This window comes from Equus quagga, chromosome 17 (assembly GCF_021613505.1).
Source record: "Equus quagga isolate Etosha38 chromosome 17, UCLA_HA_Equagga_1.0, whole genome shotgun sequence".
In the NCBI taxonomy this organism is placed as follows: Eukaryota; Metazoa; Chordata; class Mammalia; order Perissodactyla; family Equidae; genus Equus; species Equus quagga.
The window spans coordinates 32,569,912-32,594,283 of record NC_060283.1 but is presented as its reverse complement, the minus strand read 5'-3'; the positions used below and the strand labels follow the sequence as shown (position 1 = coordinate 32,594,283).

At 48.4% G+C, this 24,372-nt stretch overlaps 1 protein-coding gene across 3 annotated transcripts in view; it reads right to left on the bottom strand.

Annotated features, from left to right (window-relative positions):
* The window catches only part of HDLBP (high density lipoprotein binding protein), a 75,617-nt gene that overhangs the window by 18,648 nt on the left and 32,597 nt on the right, over positions 1 to 24,372 (bottom strand). Inside the window, exons 1-14 of one of the 3 annotated variants that reach the window (XM_046644789.1) lie at positions 22,830 to 22,922; positions 18,059 to 18,122; positions 16,625 to 16,737; positions 14,712 to 14,869; positions 12,950 to 13,165; positions 7,839 to 8,045; positions 7,499 to 7,714; positions 6,680 to 6,886; positions 6,374 to 6,481; positions 4,984 to 5,088; positions 4,530 to 4,608; positions 2,476 to 2,615; positions 766 to 870; positions 523 to 636 (exon numbers count right to left, since the gene is read on the bottom strand). In XM_046644789.1, coding sequence (XP_046500745.1) covers positions 523 to 636; positions 766 to 870; positions 2,476 to 2,615; positions 4,530 to 4,608; positions 4,984 to 5,088; positions 6,374 to 6,481; positions 6,680 to 6,886; positions 7,499 to 7,714; positions 7,839 to 8,045; positions 12,950 to 13,165; positions 14,712 to 14,869; positions 16,625 to 16,700 — 1,731 coding nt within the window. In that variant the 5' untranslated portion in view covers positions 16,701 to 16,737; positions 18,059 to 18,122; positions 22,830 to 22,922. Of the gene's footprint in view, positions 1 to 522; positions 637 to 765; positions 871 to 2,475; positions 2,616 to 4,529; positions 4,609 to 4,983; positions 5,089 to 6,373; positions 6,482 to 6,679; positions 6,887 to 7,498; positions 7,715 to 7,838; positions 8,046 to 12,949; positions 13,166 to 14,711; positions 14,870 to 16,624; positions 16,738 to 18,058; positions 18,123 to 19,262; positions 19,433 to 22,829; positions 22,923 to 24,372 lie in introns of those variants that run through there. The other 2 variants (XM_046644791.1, XM_046644790.1) reach the window with 2 other exon arrangements.

Below are 24,372 nucleotides of genomic sequence, written 5' to 3'. Positions count from 1 at the left end.
CGCCAGCAAGCTCAGTGCTGGGAAGCTCTGCCCATGCCCTCTTGCAGGCGGTCAGGGGCTAAGTCCAAGCCTCAGGAGAAATCATGGGAAGCACGGAGCCATCTATAGCCTTCCCATCAACTGCCCTCAGCACCTTCCAAAGTGCCTCTTCCCGTTTCAGCTTTTGAGGAAAATAAGTCAATAAATGACTCTTTACACTACTTGTGTGACTCTCCCCACGGGATGGGACAGTTTCTCTACCTAGGTATCTGAAGACCCCTCAAGAACACAAGGTAACACAGCACAGGAAAAGGGGGATCTCCCCACTTTACCTCCACAGAACTCTGAGGCTGTGACCACTCCTGCCAGTCTCAACGTCAGCTGTTGAGAGACGGCATCACTACTTCGTCCTCAGTCCTTGAGACGGCGGACTGCCCCAGTGCCCAAGTGTGCTCCCCAAAACAGGGGTTCTGATGGGAAGCATGCCACTCCCCACACCACCCGTAACAGTCACACAACAAAGGATGAAAAATGTTCCCCTACCAGATCTGCCACCATCTTCTGCATGTATTTTGTGCATTTTTCCACCTCATTCTTCGGCCCTCGGAGTTGGACAATATCACTTTTTTGTGCTGGGTCTGGAAAGTTGATGATGACCTAGAACAAATCATCAGGAGACTGAGTTCGGTCTCCACTAAGGACTGGATTCCAAAATACTGAACACCCTCAAGTGCCAAACAGAGCATCCCCAGGGGGCTAAAGAAAGAGCACCTGCAGGAAACTCACCTCTGGGAATTTGTCACGAATTTCACGGATCCGTTCACCCTTCTGCCCAATGATTGTTCGATGAAATCTTTGCTCAATGATTAGATCCTTGGTTCGCTCATTTTCCTAAAAATAACATTGAAGCAGATAAAGTCATTTACCATAAGTGAGGTGAGCAACTCCCCTATCACACCAGGGGGCACTGGGGAGCCCTGGGGATGGTGACGTGGCCCAGCTCTGTTGCCGAGCAGCAGGTGAGGGTGCCCAGGAGCACCCCGGCAGCACCCCGTGGGAGTCATTGGCCAGTGGAGAGCACCCATTACGGGATACCTGCTGTCTCTAACAATCACACACTGCAGCTTACGCCAGCTGCAGGTTATTTTCCCGAATCAAGTATAGTTAAAAAGTTGGGCATAGGACCCTTCGACCAAAATTGCTAGCACAATAGCCATAATCACCAAAGCAACTCATATAGTGGTTGTTTTAACAAGAACTAGAGACTGTGAGGCTCAGCATCACAGGGAGCGACCCCTCCTGAACACGTGTGGCTCAGGCCACTTTCCTGTGCGGATGATGAAGAAAGAATGGTTCAACACAGGGCACCGAACCCATGCAGGGCTCAACCTCCTCCAGAGGTCCCAGGAAAACATCAGAAGAAACACAAAACAAGCTGGAACACAGGGAAGAACACCAGCAGCCAAGTAAACACTTTAAAGAATTCTGGGAGATTCTGGATCAGACTGACGTCAGGCTGACAGAGAGAAACGAGCATTCAGAAATCCAGTGTAGTCACAAGACACTGCAGAGCAAGGGAGCATAATGGTCAGGACAAGGTGGCTAAAGAAGGGAAGAACCCAGCACACTTGGCTGAGGAATGGGCTCACGATGGCCAGAGGGCAGGGGAAGCCACACCAACACCCTGGAGTCCAGCTGAGGAAAATGCAATCACCACTGTAACAAGTGGTCCCCTGACGTGAGACTCCTGGAGCAGGCGTTAAGAGACGGAAGCAGGATGCCTGGGGCAGATGGATGACACAGACCCTGGGGCTTGTTCCCTACCCCAACAGGGACAAAGCACTGCCCCGCCCTGGGCTTTCCTGGCATTCGGCACATGTTTATGCTAAGGTACAAGCACTCACACAGTACTTGATGCTTCTGGACTGGACTGTCAAAGGCACCAAGGCAACTCTCACATGCAGCCAGGGTGGAGAATCACTGCCGTGTGGTTATCTGCATTTGACTCGTAGAATCAAGAACGCAGGAGTGCTTGTCGCTTAGCCCAGGGCAGTGCAGTACTTTAGTCTGGGGGTAGGGAACAAGGCCCATTCCCCAGTGCCCCTCCCACCCCCACCCCTACCCCCAGGAGTTTCCAGGTAACCACACAGCACTGATTCTCAACCTTGGCTGCAATTAGAATCATCTGGGTGCCTTTAAGAATCCAGAAAGTCCATCACAGTCCCTAGAGTTGGTACTCAGGCATCACGGACTCTGGGGTTTGGCCAAGGTTGAGAAGCCCGCAGCAGAGCACCATGCCTCCCTAGCACAGCATGTGGCCCCAGGGATCTGGGGAGGACAAGGCAACTTGGCCCCAGCAGGTCAGATGCCCCTTAACCCAACGGGAGACTGGAGATCCCCATTCTCCAGGATTGCACATGCAAACAGTGCTACTCAGCAGAGGTGGCCAACAGACACAGGCCCACTCATGCAGCAGGCCCTAGCCACAGGGCTTACCATGCGAGAGGCGAGCTCCAGCAGCTCCCGCTTCGCCTGTTGCACCCCCTGTGGGTCCCCCTCGATGCGAATCAGGTTGCTCTTCTCGCTGTCAGGAGGGATGCGCACAGACACCTTGTACTGGTCTTTGATTCTGTTTACTTAAGAATACAAAAAGAAATGTATTTTCAACTCTAAAGCTACCACATTCCACCAATGACTAACAACTGGCAGGGCAGGGCAAAAGCCCCAAATAACCTAATCAGCATCTTATAAGCAAAAAGGATGATCAGGCCTCCAAAGCAAGACTTTCCATTTTCTAAAACGAGGTGGGTACGATCCTCACCAGCATCTACCACATGCTAGCACCGCCCCGAGGGCTTCAAACGACCAGCGGCTGGGACGACTCAGAGTCTGAGATTTAGCTGGTTTGGGGTGTGGCTGGGGCTTTTGAATATTAAAAGATCCCAGATGTTTCTAACGTGGAGACAAGTTAGGGAACTACTGTTCTTAAGTCAAAAAATAAACAAATAAATAAAAATAAAAACCTATTAAAAATCAGAAGCCCTCATGCTAACTGAAGATAAAAGTGCCCCCTTGACCACTCAGAGCCCCACCGAGGCCATGTAGCTGCCTGAAGAGACTCCCTCGCGGGCTCAGACCCAAAGCAAGCACTTCAGTGCCTTCCCAAAATGAGCAGAGCTGCCACCCTCTTCCTGTCACCTGCTCTGCAAGGGCCCAGTGCCTGCAGTCAGGATTGAGGCCCCCCACACCCTGCAGAAGCCTCATGCCACAAAACGAGGTCGGCACTTTGCCCGCTGTGGAGCAAAGGGGAGCCAAGCTCCTTAGAGGGTCACCCAGGAGGGTACTCAGCACCCACAAAGGGGCCATGCGCCAATGCTCTTGGGAACTGACATGAGGAGGTGCTCTTCCAGGATGGAACCATGTAGGACAAAAGCCAAGGACACAGAAGCCAGGCAGCAGATTTTAGAATATGAAAGAAAACAAGGGTTAGGAACTGAACCAGAAAAAACCAGAACAGATACAATTCTTTGAACCATGCTAAGTGGTTGCACACTCCTTAGGGAGCAGAAACCAGAAACCAATGTCAGAACTGCACTTCCTTACGGTTTCAGAAAACACTACAGTTAACCAAAACAAAAACAAAGGAATAAAAAAAACAAAAGTAAGTTTATGGTGTGTGCATGGTTTAAGCAGTGTGTGCAAGTGAGCAGTGACTGGAGTCGCTCTGTGCGTGTAGTTTCTCACCCCTGTGGTTTAAAATGGCCCCAGAACACAAGATTCACAGCAAATAAAGCAGAGGGAACAAGCTTGTGTTTACTTTGAACAAAAAATGGTCTACACAGGGCAAAAACCAAAGAGGGCACACTCACAGAGGCAACATAGCTACACAGGTGGGGGTCCCTGTAATCTCAGGAAGGACCCCGGAACGAGGTATGTGTGACCCTCCCCCCGTCCACTGAAGGTAACGCACAGGGGACGAGCTGTTTTCGGAAGGGGTAAGCGCTGGGATGTGTGAGATGGCGTTGAGGTTAAACTAAGCAAAGGAGCAAATTTTAAAGAAACATCAGCAGATTCGAGCTGAGCATTTACTTAACGTGTTTCCAATGTCATCCCACACACTAGTACAACCAACCTGGCACAGGCATCCAACTTGAACCTGTGGTGACACGTTACTGCTTGCCCAACAGAAGCCCTCCCTGTGCTGTTTGACTTGGGTATGAGTCTAAAAATCTCTTACTCCTCGGTGAGCTCCAGATTAGAGGCGTGTTCAGTACTGAATTTGTGACAACTACAAAAACTGGTGGACTTCACCCCAGCATGCCTGGCTGAAATTCGAAGGACAGAATCCCAGAACGTGCCTTCACCTCAGCCCCTGTGGGTTACCCACGGAACCTGAGCAGGTTGATCATGTTAACCTCCAGGCCAACAGCTCCAGTCCAACCAAGGGACCAAGGAGAAGACGAGGACACCCAGTCAGAAAGCTCACGACTTATTTCCCCAGCCACCACGTGCAGCACCTGGCTCGCCCCCACACTGTCAGCTTCACTCACTGTTGGCTCCGCTCTTCCCAATAAGGTGTCTGTGGAACTTGTGGTCGATGTTGATCTCCACGTAGTCCATCCGGTTAATCTGCAGGAGAAGCACAGAGCGGATCCACAGAGACAAACACCTGAGTCCGAGATGTTCCCAGATCTTCAGACAAGCAGCAAGAATCAAAGTCCAGATGGCAGCAGCTGGGGCCTTTTCTTACCACTCAATTGTCAGGAGCTGCTGCAAGGTCATCCTCCTGCAAGACCCTTGAAAGACCCTTCTTCTAAACAAGGTTTCTTCTACCCACAACTCTCCTGGACTCTGGCCAGCTTCTAATTGTCTCAGAAGCCATTACTCATCGACTGGGCCACTCTTCCATGTCTCCATGCCCACCCACGTGAGGTCTGACTGACAGTAAGATCACAGCCCCGTCCCACCTCACCAGCACTCAGAACGCTCTCGGGGGCACCTTACCAAGTCTTTGACCATGGCTTCGATCTGCTCCTGGGCCACATTCACGTCCTCTGTGGGGCCTTCCAGGGTGATCCTATCTTCACCCTCTGTGAACTCAATGTGAACCTACCACATCAAAATAAGGATCAGGACAGCGGTCAAGATGGCATGGCAGCAGTCACCTTCAAGAACCTGGGGGTGCTTTTCTGGGGCAACAGCTGACCCTAAACTGCTTCATATAAATATATGTCCACATACAGCACAAAAAGTTAAAAAGGAGGGATGAGGATGACCACTATGCTGGTACCAAATACTGTGGTCTAATAATCTTTTCTTTGCCAAAAATGGGAACTGCCAACTCCTTCACACTGTGCTTGACACCAAAACCACTAACTTAAAGCACATCAAGACCTACTGTTCATGTTTTCTTCTCCGATTTTCACTTTCACAATGCCTATTCCTCTGTCTTGCATAAAGAACAGGAGGAAATGCTAACCCAGGTATAGCCAATGGAAGGTGGTCCACAGACAAGGCCATGTCCCCTAGCCCCCACCACTGGTTTACAACACACCAAGCAGGGAGGTAATGCGTGAGAAGGGCAACAAGGGAGACAGGCCCCACAAAGCAATCAAATCTGTGTGAGCCACGACTTGGAACCTAGAACAAGTAAAATGACTAAAAAGTAAACTGGCAATTAAAGGTAGAGAAGGACAATCTCTGTATGACCCCACTCATATGAGGAATTTAAAAATGCAGACAAAGAGAACAGATTGGTGGCTACCAGGGGAAAGATGGGGTGGCGGGTGGGCACAAAGGGTGAAGGGGTACACCTACAACACGACTGACAAACAATAATGTACAACTGAAATTTCACAAGATTGTAACCTATCATTAACTCAAAAAAATTGAAAAAAAAAAAGTAAACTGGCAATTAAGTCTTGACAGAAGTAAAATACGATCGTTGAGTTCGCTGGTATTTCCACCCTGTTCAGGTTTCCTGGGAGCTACTATCTCCTTTGGAAAGCCAAAAAGACTTCAGCCCATTAACTCCACATTTCACACAAGCTGTATGCAGTTTTGATCTTCAAAATTTACAGATGTTAACTATTGTAAAGCTATCACACTGTAACAACTAAATGAGATGTTTCTAGGATATTCATTAAACCTAGCAATACACAATCTCTTGGGTTAAACAGACCAAAAATATGACACAGGTATTTAAAGGACCTTACGCCACTCCTCTGTAGCTAACCACGGAAGCTGATTGTCACTCATGACAGCTGACTTTTGAAAACCGTGCCAGTCTTCAAAGGCACCCACAGGATGAACAGTGACAACAAAACCAATGTGAGAGATGGGACAAGAGAAAACAAGACCAACGTGGCGGAAGAGATCAACGATGCTTCCATACCTTTGGCATCTGCTGAGTGATTTTGGCCAGATTCTGCCCTTTCTTGCCAATGATGAAACGGTGAAGCCAAGAAGGAGCAGAGACGGAGGAGACCGTAAAACTGTTGGCCTAGGAAAACCAGGAAACAAGGTCGTGGGTTTGCAGAGTTCAGGTGATGTGAACCCCAAAAGCAGGTTCCTCTCTAGGGTTCAGAGGGAGGTGAGCACTCCCCAACCTGACACAGTCCCTGTATCCAGTCCCAGGAAATGCTAGTCACGAGTCTGTCCCCATAAGGAGGAGTTGGAATCCACTCTGGGAGGCAGTTACCTTGGCATAGACTTCAGTCAACGCCTGTCCTAGCTTTTCAGGCTCGCCTCGCAGTATCACAGTCTCGGAGATGCTGTCCGAGGGGGGTATCTCCACAGAAACTCCAGTTCTTTCCAGGATCTCCTGCAAGGAATTGCCCTTGGGCCCGATGACATACTTGTGCTGGGATTTCTTCACCTCCACCGCGATGGTCGTGGTCTTCTTTTTCTAAGTGAGAGCACCGTAAGGGAGTCAGAGGGAAGGGAGCGGGGTGGGTTGGCAGATGGGGATGGAACATTGCCACCACAGGCGGGGAGCAAGCCACAGGGCCTCAGACTACAGCTGTTGAGCCCCAACAAGTGAAGATGATGACCGGCCACTTCCCCAAAACTCCATTAAATCAAGGACTGAGTTTTCTCCTCAAAAGAATTATCCAAGAATTTAAGTCAAGCCCAGACTGATAACTGCAACTTGGAAGAACTGAAAACACAAGTCCTCTCCCCAAATTTCAGACCTCCAAGTCCACCAACTTGGGCTATGAACTTACTCAAAGACGTGATCAGCTCTGAGCAGTGTGTCCAGCCCCACGGCAGCCCCAGTCCAGGGCGGGGGGAGCTTGGGCGGGGACAGTGGGGACAGCCATCCAGCACAGAGCTCTGCCCACTCTTTCACGGCCCAACAGCCACAGGAGGGGCCTGGGTGCCACTTTCTAACCATGGAAACTGCAGTTGTCCAGGTGTAAAAGGATAAGGGACAGGGCTGAGCCTGAGCCAAATCTCCAGATGACAATTCCTATTCTCTATTCCTGCCCATGTGGATTCTCCTCCTCCCAACTGCTACCTTTTCCTCGTAGATCTTCTTGATTCGAGCCACAGCCTGAGCCAACTGCTCCTTCTCCCCAGTGAAGACGATTTCTGTCCGGTTGACGCTGGGTGGGGGTATGTTGATGCGTGTCCCCGTCTCCTGCATGATCTCGCCAACGAGCCGATTATAAGGCCCAGCGATGAAGGGGTGGAAAGCCTTCTCCACTTCTAGCCTTTCTACAGCACGTTTGTCCTGGAAAGGAAAGGATGGAACCATGAGCGCACAGTCTTCGCAGAACCTGAGGAGAGACAGGGCGTCCCTGTCAGAGGTCGGGCTGAGGTCAACACACCCACACCAGGCCCGCAGGTGGCCTCACCTGCTCAGCAGAGATGAGCAAGACTTCATGGCGAGCTTTCTCGATGCCCTCTTTGGTGCCGGTGATCCTGATCTGATTGCTGGCGTCATCTGGGCGGGGGATCTGGATTTTGGTTGCAGTTTTTAACTCCAAGTCTTGCAGTTTCTCTCCATTTTTGCCAATAACGAAGCGATGGTGTTCTTTGGGAATGGCAACAGTTGCTGAGGCCTACAACAAAAGAACCAAAGAAAACAAAAATAGTGGTAGGTTCTGAAAAAGGATATCTTCCACAACATTCTCTTTAGCTGAAATGTCATTCTCATCTAGCCAACCCCAATCCACCCTCTAGACTGTCTCAGGTTAAACATCACGTTCTTGTGGAAGGTTGCCCTGAACCCCAGGCTGGGGGTAAGTTCAAGTGTGATATATTGCCATGGCCCCACATCACACTTTCAGCTGTCATAACTACTTAGGGGTAATTATTTGTTCAATGTCTTCTGATCCCAGTTATAAGCCATCAAGAGAACAGGAATGTTCAAGAATGACACCTGTCTTTTCTTCCACTTCAGTGATTCCTAATATCAAGCTAGGACATGGTAGGAAAGCAGGTACATATTGACTAACCAGACTAATTTTTGTTTCGAGAGTACAGGCTATTTTTTTTCAGATGTAAGGCCTCTATCTAGTAATAAATTCTTCTTCCTATCTCCTTTACAACCAGTTAAAGTAGACAACTCATCTGAGAAAAGAAAATAGAACCACCCTTCATCTGATGAGTCAAACTGCCAGAAATTAAGAACTTCCTGGGGCCACAGAGAAACCTGGGAGGAAGACAGAAGCTTTGAATCTTCCCAACTCTGTACAGAAAACAGTCATCAACTAAGAGGACTTCACAAAAGGGAAAGTGCTAAGGTTCCCAACACTGGTGCAGGAGAAAGTCACAGATCAGCTAGCTTCTCCTCTTCTCTAAAAGGGTACGTTATAGCAGACTATTCAATATTCACAATAGAAATGGAACATTGTATCACAGAGGCAATAAAAAAGGTCCTCACTTCCCAACTAGCACAGAAAGTAAGGCCAGTTTTGACATTATGACCAAAAGAGGTTTATTCCAAAAATGGTTATTAGGAAATCCACTTATATAATTCATCCTATTACTAAATCTAAGGAGAAAAATCAAAGATCACCTCCACAAAATTTAAATCCATTCATGATAAAAATCTGTAAGAGAACAATCAATGGATACACATTTTTAACATGACAAATTATACAACCTCAGCCTCAAAACTGTACTTAATGGGAAAGTGCTCAGTAAGGCTGCGCACTGCCCACACCACTACTTAACCTCCACTGGAGTGTTTCCCCATGACAGGCGACATGAGAGAGCAAAGCAGACACAAAGGCTGCACAGGAAGAGGCACAGGACTGCACACTCAGGCACCCTGGGAAAACCACTACTTTATTAAATTCTTACTGTCTGTAACAGGAAGAGAAAAATTAGAATCCAGAAGTCGACAGTTTTAACTTATACCAACGACAACCAGTTAGAAGATATAATGGAAAAGACCACTCATTTCCAATAGACAAAAGAAAAAAAAGACAAAGTAGCCAGACACAAACCCAACAAAAGAGGTGGAATATGTAAACTAGAAATCAGAAAACACCCTTAACACATCTAACGCAATTTTGAACAAGTTGATTACAAAGTTTGTACGGTACAACAAAAAAGAACAGAACAGACAAGAAAACCTTGAAAAAGAACAGTGCAAGAGGGATAGTAATAACTGTACTAGATATTAAAACAGAAAACCATTACCATTAAAATAGGAGAATACTACCACACAAAGAGACAGACTAACAGGTCAGACGTGAAAACTCAAGAATAGACAAAAGTTAATATGAAAATTAGGAATTGATAAAAACAGCCACTCAAATCACTGACAGAAAACTCTTAAAAATGGTGTTAATGACTTGATACCCATATGGAAAAGGATGAAACTGGATCTGTACCTCGCACTATTCATGATAAATTCCAAACAGATCAGGAACTGAAATATAAGAACACCCTTACAAGCACTAGAGAAAAATATGAATAAGATTCCTTACAACCCAGAAGAGAAAAAAATCTTCCCAACAATGATTCAAAATAACAAAAGATAAATGAATTTGACTACACAAAAATAAAACTTTCACTTCACATAGCAAAACACACCAAGGTCAAAAAACAAATGGCAAACTGGGAACCGTTATCTGTAATGCGTATTACAGATGAAGGGTTTTTCAGAGCCCTAATACACTGAGGAAGATGAACAATTTTAACATGATAGAAAAGGGAAAAAGAACAGATAGTGCGCAGAGAAATCCAAATGGCCCTTAGACACTGAAAAGATGCTCAATCTTGCTCATCAGAAAAATGCCAATTAAAAGTATACTCAGCTACCTTTCAGACTGATAAGACCCAAGCACTCGATGGGCCTGGTGAGGTGGTGAGGAGGCTGATGGGAGTGCACATGGCCAGTGCCCAGGGGAAGGAATTTGGCTGTTACGGCAAAACTACATATGCAGTTACCTTTTGACCCAGCTACCTCACTTTCAGGAAATCTATCCCAAGATACCCTGGGTAAAACAGGAAACGGTATATACACAAGGTTTTTATGTGACATAATTTGTAACAGTAAAAGTCTGGAAGCCACCCAAATGCCCATCAACAGGAATGCTTGAATAAATCACAGCACACCTACAGAGCATCATGTTGCTGCAGAAAGGAAGGAGGAATGCCACATATGGAAGCACAAACAAGGCGCAGAACAGAGTCTATGGCAAGCTATCTTTCGCTTCTATTCTCAACTCCAAACAATGGGAGGATACACCAAAGACTACGAATCACCACCCAGCACGGGAGGGAGAGACAGGGGGAAGAAGCCATCTCTGAACGCACCTTATTATACAGTTCTGACTTTGTAATCATGGAAAGTTTAAGTAATTTTTAAAAACTGAAAAATAACAATCAAATGAACCTAGCTATAAAGAGGACAGCATAACCTAAACAAAGAGAAGAATTACTTCAAGTGATTTTATAACCCCACGGTCTTTCATCTTAATTAGAAGTATCAGTTTGAACTCACGCAACTTCCTACTAAATATGTCCAGAGTTCTTGGACAAACAGCTGATTTCAGGTCTGTAGAAGGAAATGGTTGAGGTTAGTCCACACGTCTTTCTGCGTTAGAAATTAGGAAGTGATCGAAGACGAATGGTCATGTCAGAATGCTACAGGGAGACAAGCTGAAGCGGTTCCCACTGGCCAATGAGGAGGCAATTTCAGCATAAAAGAATGACTAATAAACACATCAAAAGTTCATAATGACACCAAAAAAGATTCATGGATCACCACTGAAGATGCCAATGTGCCAATTTAGTCTAAAAACTAAGGGGAAAAGGATCAATTATTTATCCTGCACTTCCCAGTTGAACTGTTGACGGAGGACAGTTCTTCACAAGGATACCAATTAATGCAGGAGGAGAGAGATTACAAAGCCATCCTCCGCAACCCTCACTGAATTTAGGCAGTGATCAGCAATGGATGATGATGACAGAACTCTTAAGCAAAAGACTGACTGGGAACTTTCTAATGGATGGACTTGGCTGAAGACGCCTGAGTTTACTGATCATTCTTGGAGTCAACAGCAAGTACACAGCACCACCCACACAAGTTTTCTTGCCAAACAAACAAGGTGAACACGAAAGTGACCAAGCCCCTAAATCCGACCACCAGGTTACAGGAATAGTGACGGACAGTGGAACAATCAAACATCTGCTTGCCCCAAACCAACAGCATTAAGAAAAGAAGAGGAGGGCCCTACTGAGGAATGAAACAGGACTTGAGGCTTGAGAAGCACACACAGCAGGCAGCCTCGTTAGGATACTGATTTGAACCAATCAACTTGGAAAGACATCTCTGAGATAATGAAGGGAGTCCATCTATAGACTGGGTTGAATATGGCTATATTAAGAAATTACTATTAGTTTTAATGAGTGAGTTAACAGCATAGTGGTTATATAAAAAAACAAAAAAGAAGAGTGTCACACTGAATTATTTACAAGTGAATATTGTGTCTGGGATTTGCTTTAAACTAATGGGGGTGAGGGGCAGGGGGTGTGCAGTGGGGCAGGGATGAATGCCTTCAAAGTGTCTCCTCCCCACCCAGTGCTAGATCACAAAATATTCAAATATTCAACAACTAGTACATAACAGCACCAGCCAAAATAGGAAGCAATTTACACACATTTTCAACTTCCTACATTTAATGCTTTAATTCTCTCAAGCTAAACGAGTTAGGGACTGCCTCAAGGCCCCATGTGGCTGAGGGAGTGAGAGCTGGAATGGCAAAGGACAGTGCTCCTCCTCCCTAAGCCCTGGCTCCTGCCTCGGGGCCCCGCTTGTATCAGAGTCCCATCTTCTAACCACGTTCTAAGGCCAGCTCCCCCAAGAGCTCACAGAGACTCAGTGGTAGGTAGGAAGGACCCCGATTTCCAACGAAGCCCATCTAAAGTTCTATCTGTCCTATGACTATTAATAAGATTCTCTACATTTATCTTGGTCTTTAAGTGATGCCACATAGGGAGAAAAGCATCATAGCCTTATTTATTACAATGGTTCTCAAGTAAATTCCAAGTACTGGTATCAGACTGCTAAGGACTATGGAATTGGTTTAAAACAAAATATGAACTGTAATCTCCCAAGTTTGGGGTCTGCAAATGTGTATTTAACAACAAATGTGCTCACTGATTCTCAAGCTTGCACTTGAAAATGCTGATCTATACCCATGTCCTTACTACACCATCTAGTAAGTTCAGTTTCTTTTAAATGTCTCCAACTGTGGGATAAACCTTTAACTTTTAGTTCATTCATGCAAACAGCAAAAATAGTAGGTGTCCCACCCAGTTCTATTACTGACTTAGTGGTTTTCCACTAAAAAGGCCAGGAGGCTCCAAATGTTGCTGCCTACCAGTGAACTATGGACCTGCCCCTCTGGTGGGAAGAGTCTGACGAAGGTCGAGCCATGTCTGTAGGAGCCAGTGGTACAGCGCTCGAGTGTACCACTCAGGAGGACCAGGCCTGGGGAACACCCACCTGAGTCTGCAGTCTAGCAACAATGTCCTTCCGGGCTTTCATGACAGCGTCCAGCTTCCCCGAGACCATGATGGAGAGGCCCTGGTCTTTGGCGAGAGACAGCTCCAGGTGAGCACCAGTTCTCTGCATGATCTCAAGGCAGATTTTTGCTTGTTCACCTTCTCCAAACTGGTTCATGTCTTTGTATTTTCTCTCCTCCAGGGGTACATGGAATACCTGCTCAGAAAAGGTCAAGAAGGGAAGATTAACAGATCAAGAAGAGAAGGAAGGACGTTTAAGTGTCTAGGCACTGAAGACATAGAGCGGAGTAAAGAACACGAGTTTGTTCATTTACTAAGTATCACCACCCCACCATTGCAATAAGGCACCAAGACAGCAGTTAAGAAATAAGCAGATAGGGCTGGCCCCGTGGCCTAATGGTTAAGATAAGCACACTCCACTTTGGCAGCCTGGGTTAGTGGGTTCAAATCCTGAGCGCAGACCTACACCACGCATCAGCCATGCTGTGGCAGCCAGCCACATAAAATGTGAAGCAAGACTGGCACAGATGTTAGCTCAGGGTTAATCTTCCTCGAGCAAAAAAAGAGGAAGGTTGGCAACAGATGTTAGGTCACGGTTAATCTTCCTCAGCAAAAAGAAAAGAAATAAGCAGAAAGAGCCTGAGGTCAGGAGGCTGACATCCTAGTGAAGAAGAGAACTATATCCCTATACAAATGAACAGCAAGGAAGCATCAGATAACAGTAAGTGCTGTGAAGGAAGTAAACAGGGTGGTGAGAAGCTGGGCAGAGGTGGGTGGAAGGGAGTTATTGAGCATGGCCAGGAAGGAGCTTTTTGAAGAGCCAAAGATGTAGCTGCGTATGCTGGGAGGTGAGGAAGAGTGAGGCGAAAGCATTAACAAAGAAGCAGATGGGGGAGCAGTCTGCGCATGGGGGCATGCAGTCCAAGAGGTAGAAAAGAAAGGGCCAGATCCTCCAGCCCACCCTGCAGGAAGATGAGAAGCAATGAAGGGTTTTAAGCAGCATACATTCTGACTGATGACTCAGGGTCACTCCAGCTGCTCTGCGGAGAAAGGACTGAGCAGAGGCATGGGTGGAAGCAAGAGGAATCAAAATGACTCCTGGTTTGGGGCCTGAACCACTAAGCAGAACATGGTACATTTCACAAGATCAGGAAGACTAGTGAGAAACCCATTCTGTCTCAGACATCCACTAGAAAGATGGAAAGATCTGGGATGCAGTCAGTTATGAGTCTCAGGTTCAGCGAAGGGGACTTCTCAGCACATGGGCGGTAATCAACAACCACGACCTGACATGAATTCGCAAAGAGACAAGTGCTGAGCCCGCCAACATCCCAAATTCAGGAAGCAGAGAGATGACAAAGAAAGCCAAGAAAATGGCATGACAGAAGCCAAATAGAGAAGACGGCTTCAAGACAGTGGGACAAAGATAGATAAGATGGTCAAGTTCTTGCTGGAGCTGGTGATGTGGAAGGCAGTGGCAGTTTCAGCAGCTGGGAGCAGAGGCTGGACTGCAGTGGACTGAAAAACAAAGGGGGCCCACTCCTCAGGGCGCCGGGGATCCATGTGGAGCATTTCAGCAGCTGTGCTCTTGGGGAGCTCCCTGGTGGTGGGCAGACTTAATCCCAAGGTCTCTCCCTTTACATCCCCAAAGCACTCTCATTTGTGCATGTTCAAAAGCCCTTCCACCAGATGCTACTGCTTCCTACTTGGAGGGACAGATGAAGAAACAATGGAGTTCCTACCTGAGTGATGACAGAAGCCTTGATGGGCCGGATCTTGTTACTCCAGGCGCCGGCAGGTTCCTGGGCATTTTCCAAACAAGCTGCTTTCTCAGGGAGTGGAGGGAAGGCATCCTTGTAGGTTGGAGGGTCACTCTCCTCTTCTGAATTTAAAGTGGCAACTGGACCAGCCAACGCAGATTAAGAGGAAGCACACTGCTTTTAATATTAAATGAAAAAAACACTCGGAGGTTTTAAAGTTAAAAAAAAAAAAAAAAAAGACACCAGTGGCTCAAGTGACAACTCCCCCTATCTCTTCAGCGATGGGAAAGGGCCCCAGGAGGTCACGAGGCTCAGTGCCCTCAGGTTCAGTGTGTGAACTGGAGGGGCCAGAGTCTGAACCTGATGGCAACCCCCCTGCCCTTCTGCACAGCCTCCCCGTGAACAGTCAGCTCAGAAACGGCGTGCCCTGCTCCTCCCCTAATGGGATAAGCCCCTTGAAGGCAAGCTTTGACATAGAGATTTTTGAGCCCTCAAGAGTCTGCTAATCCTGTATTAGAAAAAAAGAAAAAAAAAAATCACAACTACAACAATGCCTGGCACACAGCTGGCCCTTAAATTTGAAAAAAACAAAAAAGTAAGGTTGCTGCCCAGTACTGCCTGTGAGAACTGCCTTTGAGGCAAACTCCAGCTGATCTTCCCCTGTAAGGCAGAATGTTGAAAATAACTCTTCTGGGAACGCCATATCTGATCTTCCCCACCCTCTGCAAGGGAGCAGCAAGCCTTGTGGAAACCAGGTCCCCTCATCGCTAACGACTTCTGTCCTCCAAAGGGCCCTGATGATTCATGTTTTTGTCCCATGAACCACAGCTCCATAAAAGCAAGAGAATGATTGTTTTGGATCAGCCCAAAAGCCCAGGGCTGAGCATAGTGTGTGGCAATGACAGGGTCCAATAAACCCACTGAGCGGATGTGCACAGAGCAGGGGTGACTTTTGGAATCAGAGAGGCCTGCGCCCAACTCCCGGTTCACCACTTGCAGGCATGTGGCTGTGCCATTCAGACGCCAATAAAGACAGTACTGACAAGCAGCTGGATTCTGTCAGCGCCTTGCCTCCCTCATCGAGAAATGGGAACAATGCAGACCCACAGGGCTGCTGGATCAGGTGGAGACGGAGCCCTGCAGGCTCTCAGAGTCCAGGGAGCAGCAGCGTCCAGGTCTCTACAGCCCCAGAAACGAGGCTAGTGTGACTGAGGAAGTGAATTTTTAATTTGAATTAAACTTAAGAACTGATACTCAACTCAGTTATTAGAAAACAAGAATATCTGGAACAACCTGGGGTAGAACAATTAACTCTTTCACTTAAACTTTTCTTTTAGATGGAACTTTAGCATTCAAATCAAGTTGTCCTGTAGTTGTAAATACATGACAGATTTTGAAGATGAAGAAAAAGAAGATAAAATACTAGTTTTTATTTTCACATTAAAGAGATGTTGAAATGACATTTTAAAGATATATTCTACTTCTACTGGTTGGCGCCCTCTCAATCTTGGCCAGCTGCCCTGGACAGCTCAGAAGCCAGGGTCCGCCCTCACCCTCAAGGTGGGCTCCTGACAGTGCTCTGGGATGCTTCACAGCCCAGATTTCAGTTCAACATAACTAGGGAACTGCAATTTTGAAAAAGAATCCCAGTCACTGGTTTTCCAGAAAGTTGTCCACTTTTTAATCTTACTGCATCCAGATTTGCCCATCACTCCTGACCAACTCTACCCTGCACACAAGGGTAGTACAAAACAGAGCTCGCAAGACAGGCAGGTCCTGCCCCGACCCCACAACTACAGGGCCAAAAGGCACTTCTAGAAAGGCCACAAGATCTGACAAGGATTTGGAGGAGCTGTGTCTCAGAGTTAACAAGAAGAGATGTAAGGGGCTGTTACCTTTGATCTGTTGCGGAACCAGCCCACTTCGGTGTTCAGCAAAGCTCTCTTGGGTCAGAACTGCAACGGAGCTCATGGTTGATCTCGCGCCTACACACTATCCGGGTGAGCCACTGAAGCAGGAGGGAATGAGTCAGAGAGGAGAAAGGCAAGGCACAGCAGCTCTCAGCTACTTAGGGGACTGTTAAGCCGAGAGTTTTAGTCGAGGGTTTAATTCTCTGTTACTGGCAAATTATACCACCTTATTTTCCTCACTTAGAACCTCCGATGTAAGGTGATACCCAAACTCTCATCAAGTGATGGAAAAAAAAAATGCAAGTAAAGGAGGGTCCTTGGACAACTGTTCCCTCAGAAGTTGCCCTGTGATTGAGGAGACGGATGCTCCAGCTGAGAGGTTCAGTACCAGGATGCCCAGGTGCCTCAGACACAGGCTGCACCCCACCCACAGAGGCCCACTGGAACCCACCTCTCCCCACACACACAGGTCCAATGGAACCCACCACATGTCTAACCCACCTAAGACACAGATCAACATCTGGATTGTTCTCCTAATAGCTATCTCAGTTATTTTGCTCATTTGTTCATTCATATTCTTCTTGATGCTTATAAAATGTATCACATGACAGTTGCTACAAAAAGCCAGGCCAACAGTGTTGGCAAGGATCTTATCCAGGGCCCAGTGAACTGAACAGCCTCACAATGCTGACTGGCTCCTGGGGGCAGAGCATCCTCATGGAGTTCTGTGGCAACAACGTAACAGCAGGGGCCCAAAGTGGGAGCAGTTAAGTGCCTCAGACAATTGCTGATAGGTTGTTCTCTGACATCCCTCTCCCAGGTGTGGGTTCCTCAGCTCAGGGCAGGAAGCACCCAGTCTGGCTCCAGACCCCAGCCCTGAGGGCGCTCTGCCCAGCGGGACTCCAGCTCTAAAGGCCACAGATCCCTTATTTGGGGCTCATTTAGCACTGAGGCAGGGGTATTATTAGTTCCCTCCCCCACAACTCTAGGTGAGCTCCATGACAAGAAAGAACCCACTTTCTTTACACAGTTATGCATCAAGCATCTTCTTATATCACCTTGGCCAAAAAGTCTAAGAGGGCCAAGTAATTTGATAAGAAGACTAAGTTTTGGCATAATTTTTACAACTCAGTAAGACTTCTCCCCAAGTTCAAAAAATGAAGATCTGCATTCCTAAAGAGAAGATCCAAATTCAGATAATCCTGAGTAAATATAATTTTACGTTTAAGAAAAAAAGATTAAAATAGGCAGAAGCCAGATGATCCATGTGAAGGGCACATGTGTACACACTACTCATGTTGGGAGATGTAGCTACAGTGATTTTCTCTGAAGCTACCTAGAAACTTAAGAATGAAACATAGTGAAAGGCGGCACACACACAACCCAAGGACAGAGAGCCTTCAGACAGGACAAACTTACCAGCAAAACGGTCAGTAGCCAGAAAGTCCGTCCTGAGGCCGCTTTGTCAGCCTGCCAGCTTTTGCTGGTGTGGGACAGAAAGGGAAAGGGAACAAGGAGAAAAGTTACTTATCTGCATTCTACAACACAGATCTTTTTACCTACCAACCAGAAGAGGTCAAAATATCATTTACACTTTGGTTACTAATACCAATAAGGCAAATTTCTTAGGAAAAAAATGGAAGCTCCGCCCTGAGGTCATTAGCTTCAAACAAAACATATTACAGTAAAACCTGAAGAGTCTAGAACTTTTAGAGGGCAACTTTTTCTGGGACCTAAGGGAGGGACCTGCTCTCTTAAATGCCAAAATTTTTTAACTTAACCATTTTCAAGTAAAATCCTCAGAAAACTGATGGTTTGTTCTCTTGCACGATTGACTAATTTTTCCTGTACTCCTCTTAATCTCTGACTGCTGAAGCAGAAGGAAAAAGGCTCTGGGACACTGTGTTACAGTGGAGAATAGAACGTGGACCTTGGGGGCTTGTGAGTTTTAGAGTGACTGAGAGCTACAGCCTTTAAGAGTTCCTGTCAGGGGCTGGCCCAGTGAGCTACTGCCTTTAAGAGCTCTTGTCTAGGGGCTGGCCCAGTGGTGCAGGGGTTAAGTTCGCACAGTCCACTTTGGTGGCCTGGGGTTCACGGGTTCAGATCGTGGGGATGGATCCCAGCACAGACCTACACACTCCTCATGAAGCCGAGCTGTGGCAGTGTCCCACACATAAAATAGAGAAAGACTGGCACAGATGTTAGCTCAGGGCCAAACTTCCTCAACAATAACAAAAAAAAGAGTTCTCCTGTATTTTGTAGTTACTTTGTTCTTCTTGCTGTTATCCTATAAAACCCCTGTGGTGCCTTCTAATGCACCGGGGATGTAGAAACCAGGCCATAAAATAGTAGGGGTGGAAGGAATCTTCAAAGGCCGTCTGGGGAAGACCAAGAACTACTCAGTGAAGTAAGAGGGTGTGGGTCACCTCGCCTTGGGGGACTCTGGGATATCGAGGCTGCCAGGTAGGTTACCTGCTGCATTACACAAAATACCACATGTGCCGATAAGGCATGATAAGGTAGACTTCACGACATGGGCAGGGCATGTGTCTAAAATGGGAGAATCAATAACAGTAACAAGAACATTCTGCCTAATTGGAAAATAACACCCCAAAGTTCTTACCATAGTACGCACAGTTCAGGACTAGGAAGACAGTTCATGGTAATCAGGGATACATCAATAGACTCTAGAGTTAAAGGGTCTCATTTTCTCAGCCAGGGACATGGACCAGTAGCATTCCAGGATGTTTAAAAATCTTTAAATGCACGGCTTGAGTTACTCGGGGAAAGTACTGTAAGCCAGAGGCCTCTCTGGATGCAGTGACCCCAGTCCCAACAGACAAATGGATGCACCCTGAGATGAGAGGAGGAAAGGTGGAGACAAACAGACCAAGATGATTTTACTTAAGAATTTATCTCCAACAAATTCTGATCTGCAAGTCTTAAAGATTAAGGCAAGGAAGAAAGAAAACCCTTCCATGAAATCAAAGTATTGGAGTAGTACACACACATGTTGGGTTCAACAGATGTAAAAAGTGAGCACTCCTTGGCATTCCAAGTCTTCAGCCAGTTCACACTCAGCCAGTCTATGGGCAAGATGGAGGTGTTCTAGATCAAAGCACCGATGGTGAAGCCAGGACCTAGGCATCTACCCTGCCCCTTCCTCACTCAGAAGGCCACTCAAGCTGCACACGCTCTTGCCTGCTGACCTTCCACCTGAACAGCCTCCCTTTCCAGGTCATCCCAGCCACCAACGTCACTTCTTAAAATCCACTGACATCTACCCTTTAACAAGCCAGGTTCACCCACATGACCACAACTATGCTAAAACCCTCCTCTCTGGGCTCTCACAGCCAGTCCTCTTGCTTTCCTGGACAGGACAAGTCTTCAGTGCCCAGTGACAGCCACACAACAAGCTTGTGGAGTGCAGTCACTGTCCACGGCGGCTGCAGCCACAGATCTGCGACAAGCTAATCCCCACTCTGCAGCTGGTGTCGCATACAAGACTAGATGAATTCCTGAAGGTCTCTTCCGAGACAGCTCACATGCTTTTCAGAAGTCAATTCCAGCTAGCTCTTCTATTAAACTCCTTGGTCCAAGCGGGTCAAGAGAGGGCTACCAACACAGCTGAACCTGCTGTGGGAGGGTGAACCTGCTGAAGAACCTGTAATGCCCCCACATGTGCACAGGCCCTCAGGCAGCCACGCAAGGAGATAGTGGACCTCCAGAAAACTCCAGACTGGTCTGACAGGATACACTGCGTCTCTAGTCTCCAGATTTCAAATGGCCGTTTGTCACAGCTGGAAATGAATGGATCACAACAAGCAAGAGCTTTAACATCTAGTGTTCTGATATCAAACAAGGTTGTTTTTCTTATAAACTTCTCAAAAGCCCGTATTTCAAGAATCCATTTTAAACACGTATCTGATGACCCACACGTAAATGTGGACCTCAGCTCCATCTGAGGCTCTGGGGTGAGATTTTATAAAAGGCCAGTCTCAGTCCTCCTCCAGTGCTCCCAGCCTTCTATCTACCTCTAGTTCAACAAAGCAGCACCTAAGAAAGTGCCCCCAGAGCTCTACGCCCACCTCGACCTGCTTCCTATCCACCAGCCCCAGCTCTACCTTCACAGACAACACCCAACAGGCTTACTCCCGCTCCACGGAGATCTTTCAACCACAGCGATCAAGGTTGGGTGTGCTCCCCACCCTAGCTCCTTCACGTGCTATCTTAAGTTCCCGGGAGGACTTAGATGGGTCCTGTTATCAAAGAATAAAGGCTAAACATTTGTATCACAGTTCCTCACTTGCCCTAATAATACTGTTCAAATCAGGATCGAAAGGGATCTTAGACATCACTCTATTGCAGTCTTTGAAGCCACCAAGGACAGGAACCGCACGGCCTTCCAAGGTAGCCCACGCTCCACCTCTGCGTAGCTGTCAGAATAGTCTGCCTTATGTTGTGCCAAAATCTACAACTTCTTTCCCCCTTCTAGCCACAGAGAACAATCCGCTCTTTCCTACAACTCAGACACGTGAAGCCCTTTCTCCCACCTCCTTCAGTTATTCCCAAGATGGCCTCACTTCTTCATCATTTTGGTCGCTCTCAACTACCTTCCCCGCATAAAGCATTCAGGTTCACCCAACACAAATCTCAAACTAGTCCCCACTTGGACTTTAAGTCCTGTTTCTCAGAGTGTAAATGTCCACAGCAAAAAACAGTCACATCTCAAAATGTAACTATGCAGCAAACAGAACTAGAATAAAAACTTCCCTTCCATCCCAGGGAACTGTCAAGCACTCTTGGGAGAAAAAGGAAGTCAGACATACGTGGATTATATCTGAAACTTAGTCCCAAAAAATGCACAATGGAAAATTCTTTAAATGCAGAAATTTACTTTTTTGTTTCTAAACAAGTATAAGCTGATTACCTTCTGACATTTTGCCAGTTACATATTCAAAAGGAAAAGTCTTTGCAAAGAGAACTCATGAGCAGCAGTCCAGAAACAATTTTATATCAGCCAACTAATGAGAATCTCCGTGCTTTACATACTAGACAGGACTGGGTATGGGGGGGGTCATCAAAAAACCTCCAGCAGAAACCCAGGATGTCTCCCCTTCTTCCAAAATTAAAATTATTTACTTTTATCCCCATAGCAAGCTTGCAAGGGAAATTTCTTCAAAGTACTTCTCAAGACCCAAAAACCAAACCCGAGAATAAAAACGAAAAATCCCAACGGTTGAAAGAACACAAAGCCTAAATCTAGGAGGGGCCATCACACAAGACTGGATGGCTGGCGAGCAGAAGGGGCGCATTTGCGCGTTCCACCAAGTTCTGAAGTCGGCACCCATCCCGCAGGAGGAACTTTCGCAGATGCCACCTCAGCAGGCCCTCCCACAGGCCACGCGAGCCCGCGGGCGGGGACAAACTTAAAGGGGCAGGAACGCGCCTGGCCTCCCCGCCTTTCATCCAAATTGGGTACTTTTCCGTAATGTATTTTTCGTCCGAGACCCTCGGGCACATCCAAGCTGCGCTCCAGCCCCGACCACGCAGGCGGGCAGCAGGTGGAGGTGCGCCCGGGCCCCTAGCCCCCTCTGCTTCCCCTGCCTGCCGGCCGGCGCTACCTCACCGGACAGACACCGTGCCCCCCCCCACACCGAGTCCGAGCTGGGGGGAGGGGCACGCCTGGGGGGGAGGGGGTGGGGGCAGCGGCCTGGCCGCCAACGTCACCAACCTGGGCCCAGGTCGGCCGCCCCTCCCCCCCATGCCGGGGCTAGTGGGGCACAGAGGGAGCGGGACCCGGTGGAGGGGGTGCTGCCGCCGCGGGGCGAGCGAATGGCCGGCGCCCCGGGACTCGGCAAAGTTTCTCACTCTCGGCGTGCCAGCGCCGCGGCCCATGCGCAGTGGTGACACGTAGCCGGCCCCCCCACCCGCCAGCCCGGCCCAGGAGGAGGGGGCGCCCGCGTGGGGGGGGGGAAGGGGGGGGAGGAGACGACCAGCTGGCGGGCGGGCGGGGGGAGGGAGGAAGGGGGGACAGGGGCGACCCCGACCCCCTCCCCTGCCCCGCGCTCCACGTCCGCAGCCCCGCGCCCCGCCCCCCGCCCCTGGTGCCCCAACTGCCCCGCGCAGCCCCCGCTGGCTCCTCCGGGACCGCGCCCGCCCCCAGCCCCGGACCGGCCCGCTCGCTCACTCTGTGTCCGTCCCGCCCTCGCTCGCTCGCCGCCCGCCGCGCGGGAGAAGCCGGCCCTCCGCTCCGAGGCCGGCGCCCGGGCCCCCGCGGCTATATAGGGCGGCGGCTCCAATCCCGCCGAGACACGTCAGACAGCGGCCGCCCCGCCCGCCGACGCCCGCCCCGCCCCGCCCCGCGCCGCCGGCCCTCACCCGCGGGGTCCCCACTCGTGGCACGCCGCCCCCGCCTCCGCCCGGGAGGAGCACCCGAAGTGTCCGACTCCCGACGAGCCTGCAGCCTTTTATGGGGCGGGGAAGTTCGGGGAGTCGGGGAAATTAATCACCACCTCCAGAAAGCAGGGGCAGCCCCGCACGCGCCGAGCCCGAGAGCAACGGGGCAGGAAGGACTGCGGCTCTGGAAGCGGAGGTCACCAATAATACTGCCTCCCCACCCAAAAAAGAAAACAAGAAACCTCGAGGACAACGCAAAGGAAACTAACTGCTGGCCTCAACCACTGAAAACTTGCAATAGCTGAAGGACATGCTGGCTTCAGCCTAACAAAACTCCCATGGGAACACATCCCATGCTCCCAAAGTTTGGGGCACAGATTTTCATGCTCTCATTCGCCTGTGATTCTGTTCCTTGTATCCCTCACTTCTCTAAACGTCCCTACTCTACTTCTTGGCTACCAGTTTAATCCCCTTCGCAAACGTAGAAGCCCCTTCCTTCAAAGAGTGTATTATCTCCAGTAATACAGCAAGAATGGTTGTGCCTATGTCCCTGGCCCTGGAGATTCAGGATCAAGCAGGACAGAATCCCTACCCTCAGGCTCCCACCTTAGTGGGTGAAAATGACAAATCAGGTCTGCATCCAGTGTAGTAAGTGATAGCTGGCTGTTTCTTTTTTATCAAGGGTACAAGTCTGGTGGAGGAATCGGTAGAGATACTAGTTTGTACCTCTGATGAAGTGGCATATGAGCAGAATCCTGCATGAAGTATGGGAGTGCACCACAGATACCTGGGGACTGGACCATACCACACAGGGTGAGCAGCAGGGGATATCAGGCACTCAGGGAACAGCGTGGTCAGGTTAGACAGAAAGCCCAGGGCTAGGTCAGCACAGCCTGTAGTCAGGATACAAGTGCTGCTCAAAATGATGGGAGGCTGGTGGGGACCTCTGAATGGAAGAAGGCATGACCAGATGTATTTTTTTAGGGGAACTGTCAAAGTATGTAGAGAAGGGATGGAGGCGGGTGAAGCTACTGCAGTTCAGTCTGAAGATGATGATAGCTCTCCACTATGGATAGCAACGGTAGATGAACCAAGCAGTCAGATTCAGAGGGTAGCACTGAGAAATTCCTTATTAACTGGACGTGAAACATGACAGAAGTCAAGATGACAAAAAGCCATCTCTTGGCTGCCCTGCGATGGGGAGACTGAAGGAAGCTGAGATCAGTAAGGGGGAGTGTGATGCAAAAACCCAGGAGTTCATGTTGGGGACATGACGTGTGAGATGCCAACTGGATGGCCAAGTGGGGATGTCAAGTAGGCAACTGGATAGGCAA